This window comes from Lotus japonicus, chromosome 5, assembly GCF_012489685.1.
Source record: "Lotus japonicus ecotype B-129 chromosome 5, LjGifu_v1.2".
NCBI classification, from domain to species: domain Eukaryota; kingdom Viridiplantae; phylum Streptophyta; class Magnoliopsida; order Fabales; family Fabaceae; genus Lotus; species Lotus japonicus.
Window position 1 is genome coordinate 41899260 of NC_080045.1, and position 25222 is coordinate 41924481.

Consider the following 25222-nt stretch of genomic DNA (forward strand, 5'->3'; position numbering starts at 1 on the left):
TAATGAATTTAATGTCATTGATCTCAAAATATCAATCTATAACGTAGACAAACCCAACTCGACGACAAGTTCGTAGCAAGTCGCACCAAGACATGCATTATCGGTGGTTCTCCACGCAGCCCCGTCGCGCGCCGCTTTGCGGAAGAAAAGTTATCCCTCGAAGACCACTCGGTTCCTGGCCTCCCACAACACATTAAGACCCAACTGCCAAAGCGCTAAACTCTTCAAATCAACTACTTGTAGGAAATGAGCCAGAAATTCTTAGAGAGAAGTAAAAACTATCCAACCTCAAAGCGAGAATTCGAAATCAGAAACAACGACTAACAAGGCACTCTACCAAGGCGATTAATCGTCTCAGCCTCAACTCCATACAACAGACGAAGAGGATCAACATCCAATCCACGCTGACGCAAAGCATCACGCTCAAGAAAGATATAAAAGCAAGCGCGCCACGATATTTCCTTGTTAGGGTTGTTAATAGATAGTTATAAATAATAGAAGCGCGTTGTATGTTATATGAACCGGTGTTATCAAATATCCGCCATGAGCAATATCCCGCCATTATTTGTCATGTATGGCGGGATTTCGGCTTTCCGCCATACCGTCATCCGCAATTAACAACACCGATATGACTTGTACATCATGAACGGGGCTACAAATTTCTCTTACATTTTAAAAGATGATAACAAAGCCATCATCACCACCAATATTCACCACCATCCACATTTTTCTCTTTCCTTCTCCGACCGAATTGAAACCCTAGAACTTTCCTCCTTCAGAATCTCATAAATTTCCCTTCTTTGGAACCCCTATATTTCCTCACCAAACTCTCACTTTCCGATTTCGTAACCCCACCAACTCCCCCCAATTCCAACACATTGCTCCTGAGCTGATTCAGCTCGCTCTCGTGGCTCCGCATGGGTAGAGTCCTGCTGGAAACCTCGAGCCCGTTCTCGACTTCCTCATCACCGTCACCTCCGCCGGCGACCACCTCGTCGACGTCGATCACCGACACCGTGAAGGGCTCGCACCGTTTCAAGATCACTGGGTACTCTCTGTCCAAAGGAATTGGGATTGGGAAGTACATAGCTTCCGACATTTTCTCTGTTGGTGGGTACGATTGGGCGATCTACTTCTACCCTGATGGCAAGAGCGCCGAGGACAATGGCTCCTATGTGTCTCTCTTCATCGCGCTTGCGAGTGAAGGTACCGATGTTCGGGCGCTTTTCGAGTTGACCCTGCTGGATCAGAGTGGCAAGGAGAGGCACAAGGTCCATAGCCATTTTGAGAGGACTCTGGAGAGTGGGCCTTACACTCTGAAATACCGTGGGAGCATGTGGTGAGTGGTGACTCTGTGTTGGATTTGCCTTCAGGTTTTTTGAATTGTTTTTTATGGGATTCATTGATTCAGGATTTGTTTTTTATTTACTCAGGCAAATTCCCATCCTAATTTGTCATTGGGTGTGGCGTTTGTCTTGGACAAATTGAAGAGTTGCTGCTGTTAAATGTGAGGCGATTGCAATGTTTTTGAATACCCTTGTCTTGGAATGAGAAAAGATCATTTTTTCTTTTTCAGTAGATTGTGTTTAATTGCTGATTACTATGTTGCTGCTTGTCTGAAAGTCCTGAATAGCTAATTTTCTTTGCTGTATATAGATAAATGTTTAGAATGTTGGTGGAAAAGGGCATGGAGTTATTATTAATTTTAGTATTTCTGTGAAGTGTTCTGGTTCTTTTGGCGGGGGAAGGTTCATTAAATTGAAGCTTAGTTATTAAGCCTTCAAATTACTTGTGGGTGGGGTCAGTGTTATCAAATAGCGGCTACGCCGCTATAGCGTAGCGGGTTTTTGGCTAATCGCGACGCCGTTATTGCCCACTATAGCGCGCTATTCGCCACTAAATAGCGGCTGCCGAAATAGCGGATTTTTGGCTCACCGCGATGGTCCGCGATCACGATTTGACAACACTGGTGGGGTTTGTTTAGAACCCTTTCCTTACACTACTCAAAAGATTGCATTTTATTTTCTGATTTATGTATTGAAGTTAATTGCATGCCCCCATTTGAATGTATTGGTTGATTTTGGTTTGGCCAACTACTTCATCATAAATATATGAACTTTTTATGATGGGGAAGCTGAACATTTTGGTAAAGGCTAAAAGTTTGAAATTGTGTTTTTCAGGGGTTACAAGCGGTTTTTTAAGAGAACAGCACTAGAAGCATCAGACTATCTCAAAGACGATTGTCTTAGTGTTACTTGTAGTGTTGGTGTTGTGAAGTCGCACACTGAGGGCCCTCACTTGTTTTCAATCTCAGTACCACCTTCTGACATTAATCGGCAATTTGGGAACCTACTTGAAAGTGGCAAGGGCTCTGATGTGAGTTTTGAAGTGAATGGAGAAGCTTTTGCTGCTCATAAGTTGGTACTAGCAGCCCGCTCACCTGTTTTTAAAGCCCAACTTTTTGGTCCTATGAGAGATCAGACCCAGTGTATAAAAGTTGAAGACATGGAAGCTCCAGTTTTCAAGGTTTGAACAAATTCTCACTGTGCTTCTACTTTTTGATTTATGTTTGTGGTCTTGTTGCAAAATATGTTTAGTTCCTTTTGTTGATGCCCTGATGCACACTTTTTACTTTGATTTTACTTGGATGATTTTTGTAGTTTTTAACTCAGATTTTCCTTTTTACCATGATTAAGCATGTCATTCAACCAATGTTATCAAATAGTGGCTGCTATAGCGTAGCGGATTTTTGGCTAATCGCGACGCCACTATTGCCCACTATAGCGCGCTATGCGCTGCTAAATAGCGGCCGGAATAGCGGATTTTTGGCTCACCACGATGGTCCGCGATCACGATTTGACAACACTGCATTCAACCGACTTAATGCTCAATTGTGCCTATTTCTTGCATTAATTGGGTACATTATCTTAAACTGTGTTTGCAAAACAAAAATTTGGTTTTAGTGATTGTTCTGATCAGTGTTATCAAATAGCGGCTACAGCGGCGCTATCTTTGTAGTATTTCTTTAATGAGAAATGAGCACATATTTGTGTCAGGTCTTTCTTCTTACAAATGGATACTTGTATGTTTTTTAAAATACTACCCTTGCCCGTTGTGAGTATTATTAACTGTTGGGCACACACACACAACTATGAATATATGTATTTATGTGTGTGTAATCATAGAAAGACATAACTTTCTTCCACGGAACGGTCAAACCCATTGTTGGTCTATTGTAGATAGCCTTCCCTTGCATTTGCACGAGGTTGATTCCATGAGTTGAACCTGTAATCTCCTAGTCACACACTAGCACCTTCAATTATGGCACCAAAAGCCCCTTTGGTTTCTCAAGTAGCTGTTGTCTGCCCCTTTGGTTTCTCAAGTAGCTGTTGTCTCTAGTAATCATAAAGTATCATAAATTACTACATGTAGTGCTTGTGTTTAATGGGATTATGGCCTTATTTAGCTTGACATATGGAATGGGCATTACATCTGCTGTGCTATACCATATTTCTCTATTTTGCAGGCATTGCTGCATTATATATATTGGGACTCACTACCTGACTTGCAAGAGCTTACTGGGTTGAACTCAAAATGGGCAACTGCCTTAATGGCTCAGCATCTGCTAGCAGCAGCTGACCGGTACGGCTTAGAGAGGCTTAAGCTCATGTGCGAAGCGTGTCTCATTGAAGATGTTGCAATAAACACTGTGGCTACAACTTTAGCATTGGCAGAGCAGCACCACTGTTTCCCGCTTAAATCAGTTTGCCTGAAATTCATTGCAAAGCCTGAAAATCTCAGAGGTATGCTTTCTTGTTATTTGAATGTTTATTTTGTCATGCACACAACAAAAATAGTGAAGTGCCATATTAGTTAGTAGGTGAGACGTTAAAACTGAAAGTTTTACCGGTTTTGTGTATGTAAATTTATATGGATCAACAACAGAACAGTTGTTTTGACCTTTTTATTCTTCATCCATAGCTATATAATTATCTACTGAAGTATCTTGTTTCCTTTTTGTTTCTTCAGCTGTGATGCAAACTGATGGTTTTGAGCACTTGAAGGAAAGCTGTCCATCTGTTTTGTCTGAGCTATTGCAGTACGTGGCTAGTTATACCGAGCATTCAGACTTCATGAGCAAGCATGGCAATGAAGCAGTACTTGATGGCGGTGACATGAATGGAAGGCGCGTGAAGCAAAGGCTGCAAGTGTGAAAGTGACTCTGTTTTGTGTACAACCACCCTCTTCCATTCACATTTAATAATTACAGTAAGAACCATGGATAGTGCCTTTAATAATATTTATTATAGTGAGAACTATGGATAGGGGGTAAAACAAGCATTTATAGACTTAGAGGCTAATTTATGTTTCATAGCATGCATACATTTATTTGCAGATGTAAATGTAGTTTATGTTGCAGGTCTGTCTCTGATAGCTTTCTTTAATATCAAAACTTGTCCTCTCTGCTTAAAACGTGGCAGAAATGAAAATATTGGTTACCTCCCTGGCCGTTATATTTTATATGCTTTCACATTCGTGTTTGGGTATTCTATTCTATGTATGGAATGGAAGCTTGTTATCAAATCTCGTATCCACCGAAAAATCTTGTATTGACCCTTTTATATGGTTTGGCACGAGTTCAACGAACTCAACGTGGGAAGGAGTTTTCTAAATAACATTAGAAAAAATTTGGGTTAAATTACGCTAGTCCTATGTTAGACTAATGATATTTAAGATAAATGATAAAATATAGAATTTCTATTTTGCTTATCTTAAATATCATTGGTTCACTTAGAATTGTGGTGATTTAGTCCAAACTTTTCACAAGGCCATTTAGACAATTTCACATGGAAAAATAAGCATGCTTTTCTTATACATGTTGAATTAAGTGTAGCAAATTTTAACTTATCGGTTAATTTATATCTTGAGATATGTGAAATACTGAAATCATATTAGCATGTTTGATCAACGTTAAACCAAATAAAAAGTGTATTCTAGAATGCACTTGGATATAAGCGTGACTGCGTGCGTGAGTTGCTATTTGGTTGGTTAGTAGGTTAGTAGGTTCATGATTTTGAGTGGAGAAGGCTAAATGCTATGCATCGAATAAGAGGTATCCCATGAAAACACACTAATATTTTGGGGTCCTCTCATGTGGAAATTTATGTTTTCTCATGTCAAAATTTGATGTTTATTTTCTCTTCATACGTGTTAAATATGTGAGATCTCTTAAATTCTTATGAAAGAGATGATATGCTGTTTCACTTAATAATGTTATGTGATATGAGAGGATCCAAGTCCACATGCTATCGCAAAAGTTGAACTTGTGAATGTGTTTAGTTAAAATGATGATGAAAAATACTTTGACCCACATGAAAAACAATTGTAGGCTATATTTTAAAATAAGAATTTGATTATGATTTTTAGTTTTAAAAATATATTCCACCTCTATTTTGCACCATTGCCATTGTTATTGTATTCCTTTCATTGTTATTGTCACCTAGTACTGCCACAAGCACACTTGGAGAGCCCAGTACAACAAATAGTTGTATGTTGCGTTCAGGTAGGATGAATCGTTCCCGAAAAGGAATCTATTGATGCTCCCCCAATTGGTTGGACCGTGGGTGCGATGATCAACTACCACTAGATAACCTCTACCACAGTCACTACCACAATCTCCACCAACGTCACAACTACATGTAGTACCCACCACCATCGTCACTATGCAACCTCCATCTTTCGGCAGCCACTATCAATTCCAGCTCCTCTCACCTTTTTTCCACTGCCCCTATCCACCACCACCTGACTCCTTCTACCATCTTCGTCTAACACCCATGTCACAATTGCTGTGGGTTATCCTTCACCTTCACATAATTACTTGCGTTGTCATCATCACCGCCATTTAGTACTCTTCACGTTGTCACTACCTTTGGGAATCCACAACTCTCCAACACCCTCCACTAGCGCCACCATTGGCACATTATCCCATTACCGCTGCCCTGTACCACTAAGCACACTCTACCATGAATTTATGAAATTGAGAAGAAAAAAATCCGCCTTTTGAGCTTGGTTAAATTTCGCCACTTGACAGTGAAATTGGTAAAAATATTCTTAAATCGGTGGAGATAGCCGCGAATTTATAAAATTGACAACTACGTTTTAAATTGAAAAAAACAAAACTAAAATTATATAACTTAGAACTTTTGACTTTTTTTAGACGATAAAAAAAGAATTAGTTTAATTTTTGAAAATTTCAAAGCATGTCCCCGAATGATAACTCAAGTGGTAAGAGTTAGGGGACATATGAGTTGGATGCAGGGGCGTATCTAGGTAGGGGCCATCGCCTCCCCCCCAAGAATTTTGAAATCTTCACCTACTATATGTATTTTTATAAGGAAAATGTTATAATATTTTGTGATGCTCATCAAGTTGACTTTCCTGACATGAAAGCCCCTTATTTTATTGGTAATGGTCGTCATGAGAAACAAGATGGAGATATGAAACATCATTATAGAATATATGTTTTATTCTGCAATTGATTTGCAACTATCTGAATTAAATAAAAGATTTAATGTAAAGACAGCGTAACTTCTCATACTTAGTTCAGCTTTAGATCCTAAGGAAAATTTTAAAGCATTTGATAATGAGAAAATTCGTAAGCTTGTTGAGAAATTTTATACAGATGATTTTTCTGAGCTAGGAAAAAAGGATTTTTCGTTCCAACTGAGACATTATCATTCAAATGTTTACCGAGATCCTAATTTAGGAATATATTTCAGTTTATCCAAGTTTTACCAGAAGTTAGTTGAAACTGAAAAAACAACAATATTTCTACTTGTTGATAGATTGATACGTCTTGTTTTGACACTCTCTGTTTCAACCGCATCTACTGAGCGATCTTTTTCTGCAATGAAAGTAGTTAAGACTTCGGCTTTGCAACAAAATTAAAGATGATCTTCTCAGAAATTTTGTTAGTTCTATATATCGAGATAGAAATTGCTGAAAATATCCTTGTTGATACAATAATAGATAAGTTTAGTACTATGAAAGAACGAACAGTTGTATTTAAATAATTTTTTATTATTTAAAGTTTATATAATATTCAATGAAGATTTTTTTTGTCTTATATTTTGCCCCCCCAACAAGAAAATCCTGGATACACCCCTGGTTGGATGAAGAAGGTCAAGAGATCAATCCCTGGTGCGAGCAATTTATCTTTCCGATATAAAAAAGAATAAAAAAATTCAAAGCATAAAACTAAAAAATACCCTATACCGAACAACTTGTCTAGTTAATCTCATGGTCATGGGTTATTTAACCACATCCTACTAGAGCAATATGATTATTTATTAAAAAATATTTTTAAAATTCCTAATCCATTTACGGTTAGTAGAGCAATATTTTTTGGTTACAGAGGAAAGATGGTTAGTAGAGCAATATGATTATTTATATAAATAAGACATGTTTAAAATTTCTAACCCATTTTTGGTTATTATCATGTAAATTCACAATATACAAATCAGATAATCTTGGACGAGGATGTAGGTGATTGTGTCTCTGCTTTAGCCTAAATCCCTGCCTTCATCTTCGTTCTCTCAAACCTTGTCTTGGTAGTAACTAAGTATAGTTACAGTACTATCATGTCACTAGAAAGAAAACCAGTGAGACCCTTCACTCGAACTTGAACTGAAAAGTACAAAGTTGACACCTCTTCAGTGTTCCAAGCAAGGGTTCAACTGGGTTTTTTTTCTGTGTAGATGAAGCTCCTCACTCTAACCTCCACTTCTCTCTTGTCAGTTCCTCTTTATTGTTCATCTTCTTCTTCATCCCTTGTAACAACACTTCCTGCATCATCTCCCTCATCTTCTTCTTCTTCATATAAATGCACATCCGGCGCAGGTTAGTCCTCTCCACCACTCAATTGCTCTCAAAATTGATTTTTTCCTTACATGTGTTGTGGGTTTTGCTGGCAGGTTTAAGGAGATGTGTTAGCAAGGAAAAGGAAGAAGATGTGCTTCTAGAAGGGATGCCAGATCACTACTATGATGATGTGTGTTTGCACCTTTCTCTAACTAAGACTTCATATGTGTTTTTCAGTTTTCACTCATTGCTTAATCATGTTTGTTTATCAGAATTTGGCTCTTCTAGGCATTTTTTCATGCTCTTCTTAAAAGGGGTATCACTAAAGTCAATTCATCCCCCTTTAATTGCCTTAATACTATCTAAGTATTTTGTGTTTGTTGTCAGCTTCTAACTACTCCTTCTTGAATGTAATTTGAATTTCCCTGATTATATCTCTGGAGGAAAAATGTATTAGCTTCACTGAAACATGACTTGCAATTTTGTTTTCAATTTTGAGTTCAATTGGTCAACTAGGCTGTGCTTCTACTTATAAGTTACTATCTTGTAAGAATATGTTTAGGGCAAATATCATCTTATCTTTGATGCCGGACATGATTCTGATTTTCAATTTTGTTTTCTGTTTGGTAACTGTGGTATCAAATTGTACGGTGGATTAGCGCTCAGTTTTTGACTTGGTTGGTGACTATGAATTGTAAAAGCATAGTGAAATTTGGGGTGTCTCTATTGTGAAACCAAAATTTCTGGAAGGTTTTATTTGGATAGATTTCATTAACAGTCTCCAGTATAGGAATGGCAAGCCAAGCAGCGGAAGAAGACCAGGGAGTTGCATCGAAAACGCAGACTGGAAGAAGAGGAAGAAGAAATGAAAATTGATGAGTATCGTGAAATTGGCATGCGGCTGAAGGGATACCCAGAAGAAGATGTTAGAAAAGCACGGAAATTGGTTTCAAGCTTTATAAGAGCTGCTGAAGAAGTTGAAGAGGTAATTTCTTGGTGCAGCAATATCCTATTCCAAATCATTATGCAGATAAAATATTTCATCATGAGAAAGTGTTCATTTTAACGTTATAAATACACCTATTGCATCTTAATTCCTCCGAAAATTTATATTGTATTTTGAACATCGGATAAATGTTTAGGGTTCACCTTGATAAAATGTTTGCTATCCAATCTAAAGCTTGGAGTGCTTATTTCTTGACCATATAGAGGTCATCTCTTTCATTCGGTGAGCATCAAGAATCTTATTGATAGGATTTCATATCACTTGGGTTGTTAGTGAGTTAGTCACGTGGGTTGTTTAGTTAGTCTTAAAGGGAAGCCTATAAATAAGAAAGGGTTAGAGAACATTAGTCATCTTTGTATTCAGTTAGGAATTGGGTTTAGAGAGAGAAGTGGTTCTCTTTCTAGGGTTAGAGAGGGTGTTTGGTATCTCTCTCATGTATCTTTCCCCTAATCCCCAATTGGGAATTAGGGTTCTATCAATAAACTACTGCTAATTTTCTGGTTTCTATCACTTATTGTAATGCAATTGATATCCTTGGTCATTCTAACTATAATATGGAGTCAAAGTGATAAGTGGACCAAACTTAAAACTGAAGCATATATAGGTAGGCGTTCTTAATGTTATAAATTTGATAACTGAGCTGCTAAGTTTTGATGCATCTGGCAACGAGTGGGAGAGAAAGCTAATTTTCTGGTGGTCATGATCACTAAAAGGAATTTTCTGCAGTTGTAACTAAAGGACATCATGATGTAGATGCCAAAAGAAAAAGTGTGACTAATGAAAAGCAAGAAGAAAAGGAAAGTAAGCGCATTATGCTATTGCTAACATGGTCTGCATCATGATAGCCATCCTAACTTGTTTTTGCATACAACTTTCCTCTTATTCAATTAGATATAGTTTGTAGTGATTGAAGTTGTTTATTTATGATCAACTTGTGTGTCTTTTGTCCTAATAGGAAAGAGTGGTATTATAAAGAATTAAAAAAAATATTTTAATTCCTGATGGCATAAGCCTTTTTTTGCTTTCAGTTGTTTGTGTAGTATTGTGCCTGTTTTTGTCAATGATATTTTCTTTTTTGAAGTGTCACTAGAATTTAACGAAATTCAGAGTTACTGACTGACCATTTTTCTGGTAGAAAATTGAGGAAGCCGCTGAGAAAGGAGAACTTGATGAACTTGTCTTAATGGTCATATGGAATCGCCTTGATCTTGCCCGACGTGATGTAAGTTGGTATTTTAGCTTCTGAAACATTCTTGGTATATATATATGATAGGATCTGACTTAGAAGAAAGAAAGAAAGAAGAAGAACGGTGATTGATTGAACTCTGCTCTCAGAGAATGAGAGAAGCAGAGACGGAAAATATGAACAATTGCACCTGAAATTCGAGTGTCCAGATTCACTCCCCCCAAAATGATCCCAGTTATTCCCTAATCACTCTCTCCCTAACCTACTCCTCATATAGGAAGTAGTTAGTAATTCCCTACAACTGACTAGTAACAGAATGACAACAGAAAAACTACTAACAACTAACAAGGGAATTATTCCCTGCTCCCCTGCTTACATCTCCTAGCATAGACCTTCCTTATTTGGGGTCGATCCCTATCAATATATCAGTTAACTTTTACACAGGTCACAGGGTATCATTTTTTGATGAAAAAGAAGTTGCATATAATTTTTTTTTTATCATTTTCCCATGACCTGATCCATTCGATTGTAAATGCTCTTCACAAAATTCGTAAGATAATCATTGGCACTGTGGAGGATTGTGTCTCCAATTATCGGATTTTTGGCAGCGTGATTAACACACTGGTGTTTTTCGGAAGTTGAATCAACTCCATTTTATACATAAAGATGATATACAAACATTTTGAAAATATTATAAAACTTTTGTTAGATAAAATTATAACTAAAACAATACTATCTTTTTAATTGTGCTAGAGTAAATGTCAACTTCTTCAGTGTCACAAAAGTAAATTGTTTGTATCATTGTATGGTATCAATGAAGGACTCTTTCAACTTCTTCAGTGAATTTTTGTTGCTGAGAGTAGCAGCTACTGATAGCCACTATGTTGTTCTTTACAATAAACTTCTATCATGTTGCAATTTTTTGATATGATAGCATTATAATTTTCTAAGAAATTTCAGTATTCTTTTAAAAACATATATGACTCATGTAGTTGACAGTTAACTGTCAAAAGGAAAAAAATATCATATAATCCTTTGATTTAGTGGGTGAAAGAGTGGATAAACATTATTTAATAGATGTTTTGGTCCCAATGGATTTCAGACCAACTGAAAATTTTCATCCGCTTTGCATTCCTCATTCAGGCTGTCAACTGATCACAGCCCTCCTACTCTATCATCTGGCTGGCATCATACCGATATTGGGATCAACACATTATTAAGCCAAATAATTTATTATCTTTATAGGCTTTCTAAGAAATCAAGAACTGAGAATTGTAGAAGATAGATGAATCTTCAATCAATGAATCAATGTAATGAATGAATCTATTACAGTGAAACACTATATATAGTGTGATTAACTTCTAACTATCACAATTAGATATAACTAACTTGTCCAGCTGTAATGCCAGCTCAGCTAACCAAAACAACAAACCAAACTAACTAACTATTATTACACTGGAGTCCTTGAACTATTTCTGCTTATCACTTTAGTCCTTATTCTTTTACAGGCTTGTTAAGCAAAACGTGATTAATTATGTTCCTTCTTTTGTATCATCCTATCTTATATATCATTATGATATTTTGAAAGCGATTGACCGAATTTAATCTTAGAATCAGTCCAGTGTCTATTTCTTAAGAAGTTTGAATAATTTTTTTCATCATCTTACTCTCACTGTCTTGTTTTCTAAATTAATTTATCACCTCTTTACAGGATGAAAAGGATGCAATTAGAAGTCTGGATCTGCTATACAGAAGGGTTGAGGTAATTAACTGCTCCGCTTTCTCTTGTGACTATTACTATCACATACTACACATATTACCTCACCTTAGTACTCCTTTAGTTGGTTCTGAGTCTTATTTCCCTGTTCTTGATTGTAGACTGAGATTTTGAAACAAGAGGCTACCCCTGCGATGAGATTGCTCAATGACCTGTTGGTTATGTATGATGGCTTTAATTTAGAAGAGTGGCTGAGGAAATGCAAAAAGATCATGATTGATACATTTCCACGGGAGGATCCATTTAGTATTCTTGTTCCACCAGGTTTCGAGTCATTTGACTTAGATAAGGTAAGCTGCAGCTACAGATTAAATGGCTTAGACTTTATTCATGTGATGTCTGGTTGCTCCTATAAGAATTTTCCCCCTCACACGATAATAGCTGAAGCTGTTTCTCATCATATATATATGGTTGAAGGGGATTCTATACTGCAAATGAAAGTATCAATACCACTTATAATTTTAACCAAATCTATATTTAAATAACCAAATGTTGTCTACTTCACCATATTAAATAAAGGGATTTTATCCAATTGATTATGTTTGACAAAAATAAGTTCACGATGATAATTAAAATCAACCATTGATATAAGTTAGTTGAACTTGATTCAAGATTATTTGCTTGTACATAAGTTTGGTTAAAAGTGAGGTGGTGCAGATAACATATAAACTGAAGATTGTATATTAGAGACTTCACCTCTGTGTTTATCCTCTGATAAATTTTTGTGTTAATGTTGTATGAATTAACAGCACCAAGGGCCATTGCGACTGCCACTTGAAGCTGATGATACTCTTTTGAGGGTGGACTTCGTAAGGGAGGTTGATGAATTGCTGCAAGAGGTTCGTTCGGAACTGGATGAAGAAGAGAGTGAACCAGGGTTCGATCCTCAATCTGTTGCAAGTAGATTGAAACAACAGGAGAAGCAACAGACAATACGCCAAGTAGAAGCTCTGCTAGATTTAGCCATTAGTTTGAAATGGTAGCTATTTGGTCCCAGTTTGCATTTTGATTCACATGGGTTGAGTTATCTGACAGTTGAGTTTTGAGTAGGAAATAATATGCAGTGCGTTTACAAGCCAATTAGCTTCATGGTGTGGAAGGGTTTCTGTCTCCCTTCTAAGGATTTAAATTTTTTTTTTTTTTTTTGAAATAAACAGCCCTTCTAAGGATTTAAAAATTTAGTGCAAAAGAAAAGGACATACAAAATGTAGGCATGGCAATTTTGGGTGATTCTCTATTTTCTAAGGTACAGGCGTGTTAGGAAACTAGCTTTTGTTTGTTCATTTCATACATCTAAATGAACATCACTGGCTTAGCTAAGTTCAAAGACTTGGAAGTTAAATTTGAATTATAGTACATAAAATTTTATTAATGTTTGGATATAAATTATTCGAACCTGAATGTTGACTTTGATTCGCTTCTTCTTTGCCCTCTTCATCTTCTTCGAGAGTAGTGGTCAACGATATGCACCAAAGGTACTCTGATAAAGACACTCTGATGCTTAAGTCAGCAATGTTAAGAAAGAAAATAAGAGTTAGGGTTGGCAATCTGATTTTGGAAAGGTGATTTCGTTAAGGGTGCCTATAAAGACACTTTGATGCTTAAGTTAGCAAGGTTGAAAACGAAAATAAGGATTAAGGTTTAAAATCTGATTTTGGATGTGATTCTTATTAAACGAGTATTATCTCCCTAAGCGAGATGAAGAAACCTTCCCTTGAAGAAATCTTACTCGCTAGGCGAGTTTGCATGACCTTGAATCCATATAAAAGCTAAAAACATATCGAAAAAATAGGGTTTGAAGTCCTTTGGATCATGGTGATTTGAAGTCCATCATAGGGTTTGGTGAGTGTTTGTTAAAAGGAAGCAGTGTGCTTGTTTTTGGGTGATAGGTGTTCTTTTAGTGTGCTTGGTGTGACACATGTGAGAACATTTGATCATAATGGAAAAATCCCTAACGCAACCTTTGGTGGTTGAAGAGGAACCGAGATATATCGCTTGTACGAATCTTCTTAACGCATACACTCTCTGTTTAGTAGAGAAGAGAGAGATAGAGAAGATAGATTAGAGAAGAGAGAAGATTAGTGGAGAAAAATATGTGAGAAATAGAGTAGATTTATAGGTTGTTTGGTATGATAAAAAGAGAAGAGAGAATTACGCAGATCTTTCTATCTTCATTTGGTTGAATAGAGTGTGGAAAGAGATAATATTACTTTTTGTGTTAAAAGAAATTTTTGCCCAAACTCTAATGTGACATATCATATACTTGACAAGTACACCCTCTGTTCCAAAACTATTGTAGTTTTAGGTTTGTGCACAAAGTTTAAGATCTCATTAATTGATGCTATACTTTGACTGAAACACCCTTATTTAATATGAGTTATATGAAAGGGAGAAAATAAAAATCATTGGTCAACTAATTTGTGAGAATTGTGATGGGTGGAAATAAGAAGTGGTACTTGAGAGATGCAATATTAAATGAGGGCATGAATGAAAAAGAATGATATAAATTGCTTTGGATATGTAAAACTACAATGGTTTTGGAACAAAACAAAAAAACTAAAACTACAATAGTTTTGGAACGGAGGGAGTAATTTCCGGTGGCTCCAAAAGAATTTTTGGGGGCCTAAGACCGCCTGGAATGTATTTTCTAACAAGCAGTGGCCATAATCTCTAGTACTTCAAGCGTCACCACATGATTTCGAGTGCGATAAAAATTGCACGATCCTACAAGTCAATCAATTGTGTAACTCCAAGTTCTTCAGCTAGTAGAATTAAGACATTCCTCCTCAATAGCCTAGTTAACCTTTTAAAGATTTCTTATATACCTTACTGTCAATTAAGGTTTGGCTGCAATATACATAAATATACACCTTAGTTTGCCTTAATAGGTCTTAATAATTTTCTCCCATCTTCAAAGATTCATAAAAAATGATGTAACTACTGGTAGAGAGCTCACCTAATCCGATACACAAAAGACTAAAAACACAATCTGACAAGATAAATAGATTAACAACTACTGAAGGGATGAAATAAAAGTAGTCATGTTGCGTTACTTACAATTTAATTACATATAATCCATACATGATATCCACAAGGATTGCAACATATTTGTCGTAAAACATATTTCATCAAGGAACCTTCTCTAACTTCCTACGTCTTCCAAAATAGATTTCAAATTACATAATAACCAAGAGGCATCAAATGATGTCCTTACTACAAATACTTAAAGAAAGTACATCATACATAATGACAACTAAGCATTATGGCTAAACATGAGTAGTTAAAGGAGTTCACCATCACTCATCCTAGCTGACCTAACCCTCAAGGCCCTCATTCTAGCTATGATATGTTGCTTCCTTATGGTTGATGAAATAGCAATCCACAATGCATCAAGAACATTAGCATAGGCTACTATTGTCCATGAACCTCCATACCTATGTCCCTTGGCGGACTCCTCGCTAAAGGCATTCAATAACATTTGGTCCATGTCATTCGTCCCCCTCAAGACTTCTTGACGGACTTGACTAGATTCCACAGTTTGACTCTTACCCTTTTTCATTTTGCAAACTATAAGTACAGTTGTGCAAATCAAAGACATACATATGAGAAACATAGTCAACTTGATTTCAAGACATGAACAAAAGGGCGAGCAATATTGAGATCTATTTGAAAAACCCAAAATTATGTATACATCCATTACATGAAGTATCATAACCACTCATCACATGAAGGATGAAGAATTTGAAGCTATAAGAGGACGAACAATTGCAATCAATGCAAAATATGATTATAATTGGTAATTCTACATTGCTACTCTATTTAATTGAAAGCCTCATCCGACATCTGCAACTATCTATATCTGGATCGGTGCATGAAAGAACCATTAGCATTTGCAATGTTAATGGGATTTTCCAGCAATATGGGGTAGATGCATCATTTACAATCATTTTAGATGTTTTCTAAGGGAATGGAATTGTCACCCTCTAGGTTTTATGTTCCCAAGCAATTGTCACCTTCTACAAAATCAAATTTCGCTATTACAACATAATGGCGATCAAATACATGTTACTTGTTTACCTGTGGTGGCACGACCATTTCATGAAGACCTATGAAAAAAACTGTCACAACCAAGTTGAGAATGTGTTTGACTGAGATTTGTGATTCAATGCGTGCTTTACATTTTTTGAAAGCAAAAGAGCAATTTTAAATTATTCGAAAATGGATTTGGGAATAAAACTCTACCAAATAAGCCTGATCATAACAATTGCTCAATTACCTACAACAAAGAAACAAAGAACACACCACTTGCCAAAGTCAACCAACCAATTAAATCAACTAACAAAACCCAACAATCTTCCCAACCACACGCAACAGATAAGGACCAAACTCCACTACAAGATGCCACAAGGACCACGAACCAGCCACACGATACCCATCAACCAGTAAACCAATAAAAACCACAACAAGTGGAAAGCCCTAAAAAAATACTATGCAACTAGGAACAAAGCATTTCTAACAGATAGCAGTAGAGCCAAAAGCCTCAACCACAAATCCAAAATACTGTGCAAACACGGCTAAAAAAGACTATGCAACCAGGAACAAAACTACGCTAGTTGAAACAGGGACACAAAAGATCAATCCCATACAACAAAAGAAAGCAAAGAATCGATCTATAAAATATTACCCAAACATAGTATAAGGATCGATCTTTCAAAAGAAGGGAATATATATAAAACAGGGATACAAAAACAGTGCATGGAGTTGAAATCAATATTACCTGAGCTTAGTGACAGAATTAATAAAGTGCAATTCGTAGAAGTGAGTCATCGGATTGCTGAACGTATCGCTAGTTGGGTCATCGAAAGATGGTGGGCATCGTACGCTGGGTTGAAGATGGTGATGGGAAGATCGATCGACTCGTTGACAACGGATGCTCAGCTGTCGAAGTGCACGTTGACGCCAGTGCTAAGGATACATGGTGCATGGTGAGATCGACTCACGGTGGAAAACAAGGAAGAACCGAAGAAAAACTCTCGAGAAGACAAGGGTAGAATGGGTAGAAATAATAAAAGAGGGTGATGTGGTAGGGACCACGCGATTTAATCACCTTTCTTCCCCAACCAAATGAGGGTGATGTGGGTTTCTCCATTCTATCTCTCTTTCTTATCTCTGTCCTACGAAATAAAGTGTTACTCATTACTTTCTGCATTTCAATTTGTTATTATACTTACTCTATACTTACGTCTGTCATGTTTGAATTCTGAGTTTGCAAATTTTAATTTGACAATATTACTTACTTAATTCACCCTCCCCTCCCTTCGATTTCTATCTAGTGTTAACATATTTTGATTCGTATTAATATTTATGTATATAATAAGTTCTATGCATTGATTTCAATGATTTGTTCTTTCATTCAAAAAAAAAAAAATGATTTGTTCTTATTCTTCATTCATATTTTAGATCGCACGCCTAGAGTAAGGTTATAAGGTTTATTGAGAGTGATATTTGGAAATACATTATTGAATTGAACATAGAATACATCATCTAACATATTTAAAGCAACAATATTTTTTAATCATATAAAGAACCAATGTTTAAGGAAGAAAGTTGAGGTATCCTATCATTAAAGAAATAACGAAGTATGATTGAACTGATTTTGAAGAAATCAAGGCATAGGTGAGATATATATGTTGAATCATTAAGATGCTAAAAAGGTTGAATAGTAAAATCTAATCCCAATAATTTTTCATTACTGTTATTTCAATCTTTTACTTGCTTTGTTTACCTTTTAAATTGTTCAAAAACAATTAAACTTCAAAATCGTGAATCCTTTTTCAAGAATATAATAGCTATTGTCATAGTATCAACCAAATTCCTTGGAATACAACAACTCGACATACTGCTTTGCTATACATAATTTGGTTTTTATGTAAAATTAGTTGCTCCCACCCAATATCTGATTATGAAAATGATGTATATTTAATAACTTTATAATTCAAACTAATATATTTCTTACATTATTTATGGTCAAAGCACTATCAAGATCTTAATTAATAAGAAAATAATCAACATTTTTCAATGGTCAACTAAATTATTAAGAAATCAATGATTATTTGTTGGATTTGTAACTCAACAAGTGAACGCTATATTAAACCGGTCAAAACATTCCTAACTGTCACTCAACAAGAAATACTTTATTTATAATGAAAATTTATGGTCTTTTTCATATAAAAATACTAAATTTAAAGGTGTGCTCTTTTTCTTTTTTAAGTTGTAACATTTGAATCAATAATCATAAGAATCAAAACATTATTGTTTATCAATCATTGAATTAAACAAAAAAACCATTTCATGCTAAGATCTTCCTTTTTTTTTTAAAGTAAATAAGCAAATGCAACTTATTTTCAAACATTAAAATTCTATATTTATCTATTTTGTGGTTATTAATTGTACTTAAATTTAAATGTATATGATAAATATACTCTTTTTTTTTGAACGTATGATAAATAGACTTAATCCAACTTAATCAAGCAAACTACGCAAATAAATAAATAACCAACTCTAATATAATAAGAGACTTGATGTTTATATTAAATACACTAAGCAGTACAAAAATTCATTTGAATTAAATAAAACAATTAAGCCAAAATAATAATAATACACTCTTTTATTTTACGCAAACATCATTACTCATTCGAATAATTGTAGTGGTCTCTTTCAACCAATTTGAATCTTTAGCTATTAGCATTAATATTTAACTTATTTAATAAAATCTACGAGTTATTCATCTCACTGAAGGTGCGAAAAACACTAGAAGGGGGGGGGGTTTGAATAGAGTTTTTGAATAAAGGGTATACTTTTGGAACTTTTTCAAAACTCAAGGATAAGAACTAAGTGCTGAAGGATAAGAAGTAAAGCACGCAAGTATTTTATCCTGGTTCACTTGAGATAAAAGCTCAAGCTAATCCAGTCCACCTGTGAAGGTGATTTCTTCCTTCTTCTGATGAAGGCAATTCACTAAAATCAATGAGTGTTACAACTGCACTTTGCTACCTGCTAAGTGACTAACAATACACTGATTTTCTCACTAGTATCCTCTTAAGAAGCTGATCTACCGATCCTCTTAAGACTAGCTAAACACTGAATCAACCTTGATTCAGTCCTCTCAAGATCCGACCAACCTTGGTCTCTTAAGGAACTTACAATGTAATGTAAAGGGTTTCGGGTTTACAATAAGTGCTTCTAAAAAGCTGATAGTAAACTTAGATGTTTAAGAACAGTGAAGAAATAATGCTAAGAGATTGGTTTGTAAGTGTTGAATGATTTCAGCAAAGTTTCTTAGTCTCTTTCTTCTTTCTTCAGCCTTTATATACTCCAACACTTGTGATGTAGCCGTTGCTAGGGTTTTGTCCGTTGGAGTGACAATCTTGTAATATCAGACTTGCTATGCTGAACAAGGTAGGTGGCGGACAGACTGAGGCTTGTACGATGTTGTACTATGATAGCGACCTGTCCTTTCACCAGTTGACTTGAGATCTGAAGGCTTCAGATGAACGTTGGTGAAGCTTCTGATCCTTGTCAGATTAAAGCTTGGATTCTTCTGACCTTGCAACTTCTGCTTCTGAACAAGTTCCTCAGAACTTCTGAACGTCAGAGCTAGAATAGCTTGGGTCTTCAGAACCAACTTCTTGCAGGTCTTCAGAACTTGAGTCTTCTGCTTCTGGACCGTTCCACTGGAACATCTGGTCTTCAGAACTTCTGACTCTGGTTCTTCAGAACCTCTTGAGAGCTTGTATCTTCAGAACTTCTGAAGGATTTGCCACTGTTATGAACGAACATGGTACGCTTTAGAGCTCTCTTTTTAGTATCCCTTGGTTCTTCTTCTTCTGAATAAATAGGCTTGGGTCAGATTCAGAACCTGTTTGTCACAACTAAAAAAGACAAACGTTAGGGTACCACAATTATTCATCATCACAAACCTTAATTGTAATCATCAAAATATAGAGATGCATCCACTGATCAAATCTTGATCTTACAATCTCCCCCTTTTTGATGATGACAAAACAAGTATTTTGATGAACAATTCTTAAACAATAAACTGAATACACAAAAGAGAAGAGATCAGAAATTAAACTTATCCTTGTGTAACGGTTAGTATTGCTCATTCTGAATCTGGGATAACACCTGATTCTGAGCTGGGGTCTCCCCCTGAATCTATGACTTGATGAGATGATGAAGAGTCTAGATTCGGAGTCTTGGTGATGTGATCAGAAGATACGCGTATAAGGATGTATACTCATCAGAAGTGATGGTTCAGAACTTGCGTAGATCACAAAAAAAAACATAGAGTCTTGTCCAGATATAATTGGAATAAGGCGTCAGAAGCAAATTAGTTCAGAATATGAACAGAATGTATTCCTTATTTGAGACGCTTGACAATATCTATGTGCTATAAGTATTTGATACTTATTCTCCTCTACTGGTTTTATATAATGTAAGAGCGTTTATCAAAACCATTTTATGTACTCCCCCTTTTTGTCATAATCAAAAAGAGTGAAAAACAAAGTTACAAACGACAATAACAACAAGGAAATGATGCAAGGGAAGCTGTTATTATTGCTGAACGGAGAAAGAGTACAGAGGATAGAGAGGAATGAAGAAAACTAATCCTAGATACATAGGAAAGCACGAGAATTCTTCATGGAGAGAAGTTGAAGATGTAGGGGACGCATGTCCTGATCAATTGAGGTCATCTGGGTAGCCAGGTCTTCCTTCAGAGCTTCATTCTCTCGGACCGCATCTTGATCCGCTTCGTTGTGATCGTCTTCATATTCCAGAAGCATACAAATGCCCTGGAACTGATCTTCAACGTCCTTCCGGCGTGTGGTCAGACGAAAGAGGTCATTCAGAACTTCTTGAAGGTTCTGAAGACAGTGAGTCTGATGGGATGTCAGCCAACACTTCAGAAGATTCTCAATCTTCTCAAGAGCTTGAGAAATCTGAGACGAAGAGAGATTAATGCTCCATGGAAAGACTTGGTCAAATACCATAGTCTTGAGTTCAGAAATTAATTCTACAGAAGTCATTCTTGAAGTAGAATTGAGAGAAGAGTGAAATGGCTGAGGTGAAGTGAATTGCGGTGTGATGGAGAAGAAGGATTGCAGAGATTATAAGGAGGAAAAGTAACAGAAAAACATGCATAAAACTTAACAAATCATAAAAGCATGTGAGTTACTAAGTGGACGGTGCATTGAATAATAAAATGAGAAATTAACACAGTCAACATGAAATAAAATCACTCAAAACAAATAAATGCATGCAAGATAGATGAGAGGGGTTTCAAGGCTTGGAAGAAGAGGGAAGATGCTCGATCAGGAATTTCATCATATCTTCCATTCTGCGGGAGGATTTCTGAATCTGCCTGCTCTGTTCAATCTGAACCAGTCCTTGCTGCTCAACCATCTGAAACAGTCTCTGCTGATCATCTTGAATGCGGTCAATTATGGCAGTAAGAGTAGTAACTTCTGGAGCTGGAACTGAAGTAGGAACTTCTGGGGCTTGAGCATGAGCAGCAACTTCAACCTCTGATGACATTTCAGCATCAACTTGAATTAGCCCTTGCTTCTCAACTTCATTAGCTTCTGCATCTTCCAGAATCACTATGCCGTCAGAGCTGTCCTCTGCAACCTCTGCTGGAATCATCTCAGCATCTTCTAAGGTACATTCAGAGACAACATATTGTCTTTCAGCCATAGCTCTTCTCAAGGGTGCACAGACTCTGTGTAGCACTCTCTGCCTTTGCTCATAGGCTCTCTCAGATGCATCATGAACTCTTAGTCTTTTCTCCTTGCTAAGCTGCTTCTGAAGTTCATGAGCTTTGCCTTCTGACCATCTTTCGAAGGCAGACCATAGACCATCAACAAGAGAGGCATCAAACTGATTATCAGTTACCTGATATAACCATTTCAGTCTTCTGGTGGCCTCTTCAGAGAACTCCTGAATGAGTTGAATAAGATTTTGAGGTCTGAAGGAGGTTGCCAAGGTCAGAACAGGCTGAGAAGTTCTGGTTGCATTGGAGCTTGAAGCATTTGAGCTATCAGGTCTGGGTTGTTCTGAATGAATAGAACCAATGTCATGATCCTTCTCTATGTCTGAGTGATCTGATTCATCCATGTGCTCAGCTTCAAAGATCGTTACTTGCCTTTGCCTTGAGGTAGCCGTCTTCTCAGGTGAGGTAAAACTCAGATCCTGTGAGTTGACTGCAGAATAGTTGGACAAGGACACATAGGAAGTTTCAGGAACATCTTGAAGCTGGTCTTCAAAGTTGGAAGCTACTTGTTGAAGAGGCTTCACATTGAAGGGCGGTTCAAGGATCTGAACATCATCACCCTCTTTTTCTGCCTCAGCAGGGATCTCACCAGTTTGAGTTATCAGAACGGTGTGTGAAGTGGATGGAGGTTTGGGAGTGAATTGTTGAACCAAAGTTCTCAGAGTGGCCTTGCTTTGAACAATACCTTGAATGAAGGAATTGAAAGGAGGTACAGGTTCAGTTGTGGTGGATGTGGAAGAGGTGTGAATTGGGATGGAAGGGATGGCAGTGGTAGCTGTTTGGATGGTTGATTTAGGAGCTTGTGTTTCAGCTTGTGTTTTAGGTTGAGTGGGTGCTGTTTGGGTTGAGGTAGGCATGGAGGTAGATATAGGCAGGGGTTGTTCAGGAATAACTACTAAAGCAGAATCAGAGTTAATGCTTTCAGTAATTACCTTACTTGGACTTCTGATGGGAGTGGTTCTGGTGAGTTTTGCAGCCCTTGCAGGATCAGAAGTACTCTTTGATCTTCTTTCCCTTTGTGCTTCTGAAGCAAGGTCAAATGTCTGCTTTGATTCTGCCTCTTTCTACTGAAGTGGACCCTTCAGAGGCAGTTTCCTTCTCTTCACTAAGGGTACTTCATCAGAATCCGTGGATTCTTCAGCTTCTGAAGATTCCCTTATGACCTGAAGCACATTCTGGATGATCTCATGGTCATCCTGCTCATCTTCTTCCTCAAAAATAACTTTTCGCCTCTTAGCTAGAGGAACATCATCATCTTCTGTCTCCTCACTTGAGGATTCTTCCAAGGAGTTCTCAGAGCTTTCGGAGGCAACATATTGAGATTCCTCATATGACTCTTCCTGAGTTCTTTCAGGAGAGGGTTCTGGAACTGGTTCCCTGATGAATACCGACTTGGATGCAGCTTTCTTCCTTTTAGGTTCCTCTATCAGAATCACTTTGCCCTTGGGATCTGAAGGCTTGCTGGTTGTTTTCTTTACTCTCCTTGTTGGCATCTCAGGAGGACTCTCAGGAAGAGTTCTGACAAAATCCTCAAGAGTGATTGGATCTCCATTCCTTCTGAGCATTCTCACATATTCCAGAATGCTTGCTGGATTGTCCTTCTTGGACCAGAGAGGAAAGTCATCAACAGGATAGTTCCTCTGACGAACCTCTTCAGATGTATCTTCTGTGGGCTCAACTTGGACTTTCTCAATGATTTGCATCCTTTTCAACTTGGTTCCATTGAGAGCATCGCCAATTGTCATGGTCAGATCTTCATGAAGTCCAAGGTCTGATAGTGTCTTGACTAGTTTGTTCTGAACAAAGATGTCAGACAGCAACCTTCCATAAGGAATGTAAGAGATGAACCTCTTGTTCTCAGAAGTTGTGGTCCTTGACTTCTCAATGCATTCCTTCAGATAGTTGAATAGCAGGAATGGCAGACATATAGGTTCACCCGTAGAGATATAGTACATGATTACCTTTTTAGTTGCATTCAGGTAATCAGTTCCTCCAGTTATGGGGTGAATGCAGTAGATGAAGATCTTCTGCCAGATTTTCATTAAAGGCTTCAGATCCTTTATTCCATACTTGGTCCTTGTCTGCGACCAATTGTCATAAATTTCCTTATTCACTTTATTCTTCATCTCAGCAATATTAGCATCAACATTCTTGATCCTTTTTCCTTGCTGGAACTCCATACCCAGTAGCTTGGCAATGGACTCTTCTGAAATTACAATCTTCCTATCCAGCACATGGGAGACGACGTAGTAGTCGTTGCAGACTGCATTTTTCCAGAATTCTATAACCAGCTTGGTGTAAATCGGTCCACAGAGCCTATCAAAGTAGCCAGACCATCCTTGCAAGTTGACCTGATCCCTGATATCAAACCCACGATCAGCCAGGTTGTCGAAATCCACTCTTGCTTCGTGGCACACAACCAGTTCTTCAGCTTTCTTGACACAAGTGACCACATTGGGTGTGTCCAGAATCTGCTGAGCTTCTTCAAATCTCTGAGTTTCTTGGTCTGCGGCGGTTTGTTTGGAGGAGGCAGTAACATTTGTCTTTGATTTCACCATGATTCTCGGATAGTGAGGTTTAGGGTTCAGAGAAAGAGAGGAATGTTGGAGAGAAGAGTATAAATGAATGCAATGCACACGAAGAGTTTGAAAACCGTATGAGTAAGTGTGTGGGAGATCGTGTGTGAGGAGTGTGTATAGTGGGTTAGATGGTAACCGTTGAGATTTTAAGGAGAGAAAAGAGTCAAAACAAGATCAACGGTTCTAAAATAGATAGTATGAAAATAGCATAGTGGAGGAGAGTAGGCATCATCATTATAGCAGATATACCACGCGACTCAAGGAACTATGTCACAAATGAAGTGACACGTGTATTGTTGCCTACCACAGAAGTTTAACCAGTGGGTTAAGTGCTTCTGATCGAGTACCTTCTGAAGTGGGTAACATCTGATGACTTCAGAAGTACCAAGGTCAGAAGTTCTGAAGAAAACCTTACTCTGGACAAAAGTCCATGTTCAGGTTTTCAAGAATAAATAAAAACCTATCTTCTGCTAAGGGCTTAGTGAAAATATCTGCCCACTGATGGTCAGTATCAACATACTCTAATGATAGAGTGCCCTTCTGAACATGATCACGAATATAATGATACTTTACCTCTATATGCTTTGCTCTTGAGTGTAGAATAGGGTTCTTGCTGAGTGAGATAGCAGCTGTGTTGTCACAGTAAATAGGAACCTTCTTCAGAGACAAACCATAGTCCTCCAGATGATTCTTTATCCATATGGTTTGTGTACAGCACGTGGCAGCTGAGACATACTCTGCTTCAGCAGTTGATAGAGCAATTGTGTTCTGTCTCTTGCTTGACCAAGTAACAAGATTCGCTCCAAGAAAATGGCAGCTTCCAGAGGTGCTTTTTCTTTCCACTCTGTCTCCAGCAAAGTCAGCATCACAAAAACCTGAAAGTGTATACTCTGATGTTTTTCTATACATCAAGCCAAGGTTAGTTGTTCCTTTCAGATATTTGAGGATCCTCTTAACAGCAGTTAAGTGAGTCTCTCTAGGATCT

At 37.2% G+C, this 25222-nt stretch overlaps 2 protein-coding genes and 1 long non-coding RNA gene across 3 annotated transcripts; 2 read left to right on the forward strand and 1 right to left on the reverse strand.

The window, feature by feature from the left end:
• The first annotated feature begins 665 nt into the window (after nucleotides 1-665).
• Nucleotides 666-4504, forward strand: LOC130717861 (BTB/POZ and MATH domain-containing protein 2-like). The gene is made up of 4 exons (XM_057568240.1): nucleotides 666-1339; nucleotides 2181-2526; nucleotides 3527-3803; nucleotides 4030-4504. The coding sequence occupies exons 1-4, from the start codon at nucleotides 918-920 to the stop codon at nucleotides 4212-4214; spliced, it is 1230 nt and encodes a 409-aa protein (XP_057424223.1). The 5' UTR covers nucleotides 666-917; the 3' UTR covers nucleotides 4215-4504.
• A 2994-nt stretch (nucleotides 4505-7498) lies between these two features.
• Nucleotides 7499-13066, forward strand: LOC130720383 (protein PALE CRESS, chloroplastic). Its single transcript, XM_057571017.1, has 7 exons — nucleotides 7499-7899; nucleotides 7974-8050; nucleotides 8651-8845; nucleotides 10002-10088; nucleotides 11764-11814; nucleotides 11931-12119; nucleotides 12579-13066. Exons 1-7 carry the CDS (start codon nucleotides 7758-7760, stop codon nucleotides 12810-12812), a joined length of 975 nt encoding a protein of 324 aa, XP_057427000.1. The 5' UTR covers nucleotides 7499-7757; the 3' UTR covers nucleotides 12813-13066.
• Nucleotides 13067-14833: 1767 nt separating this feature from the next.
• On the reverse strand, nucleotides 14834-17151 carry LOC130720816 (uncharacterized). The gene is made up of 2 exons (XR_009013245.1): nucleotides 16607-17151; nucleotides 14834-15396 (listed from the first exon to the last, which is right to left on the reverse strand). It is a non-coding gene; the product is annotated as an uncharacterized LOC130720816 (long non-coding RNA).
• Nucleotides 17152-25222: the final 8071 nt, after the last annotated feature.

Excerpts from the sequence above, each read along its gene's own strand:
- LOC130717861 (XM_057568240.1), top strand. The coding sequence starts at position 918 with ATGGGTAGAGTCCTGCTGGAAACCTCGAGCCCGTTCTCGACTTCCTCA. Across the intron at positions 2,527-3,526 it reads TGGAAGCTCCAGTTTTCAAG|GCATTGCTGCATTATATATA; the intron begins GTTTGAACAAAT and ends TCTATTTTGCAG. Across the intron at positions 3,804-4,029 it reads AAAGCCTGAAAATCTCAGAG|CTGTGATGCAAACTGATGGT; the intron begins GTATGCTTTCTT and ends TTGTTTCTTCAG.
- LOC130720383 (XM_057571017.1), top strand. The coding sequence starts at position 7,758 with ATGAAGCTCCTCACTCTAACCTCCACTTCTCTCTTGTCAGTTCCTCTT. Across the intron at positions 8,846-10,001 it reads CTGCTGAAGAAGTTGAAGAG|AAAATTGAGGAAGCCGCTGA; the intron begins GTAATTTCTTGG and ends TTTTTCTGGTAG. Across the intron at positions 12,120-12,578 it reads AGTCATTTGACTTAGATAAG|CACCAAGGGCCATTGCGACT; the intron begins GTAAGCTGCAGC and ends ATGAATTAACAG.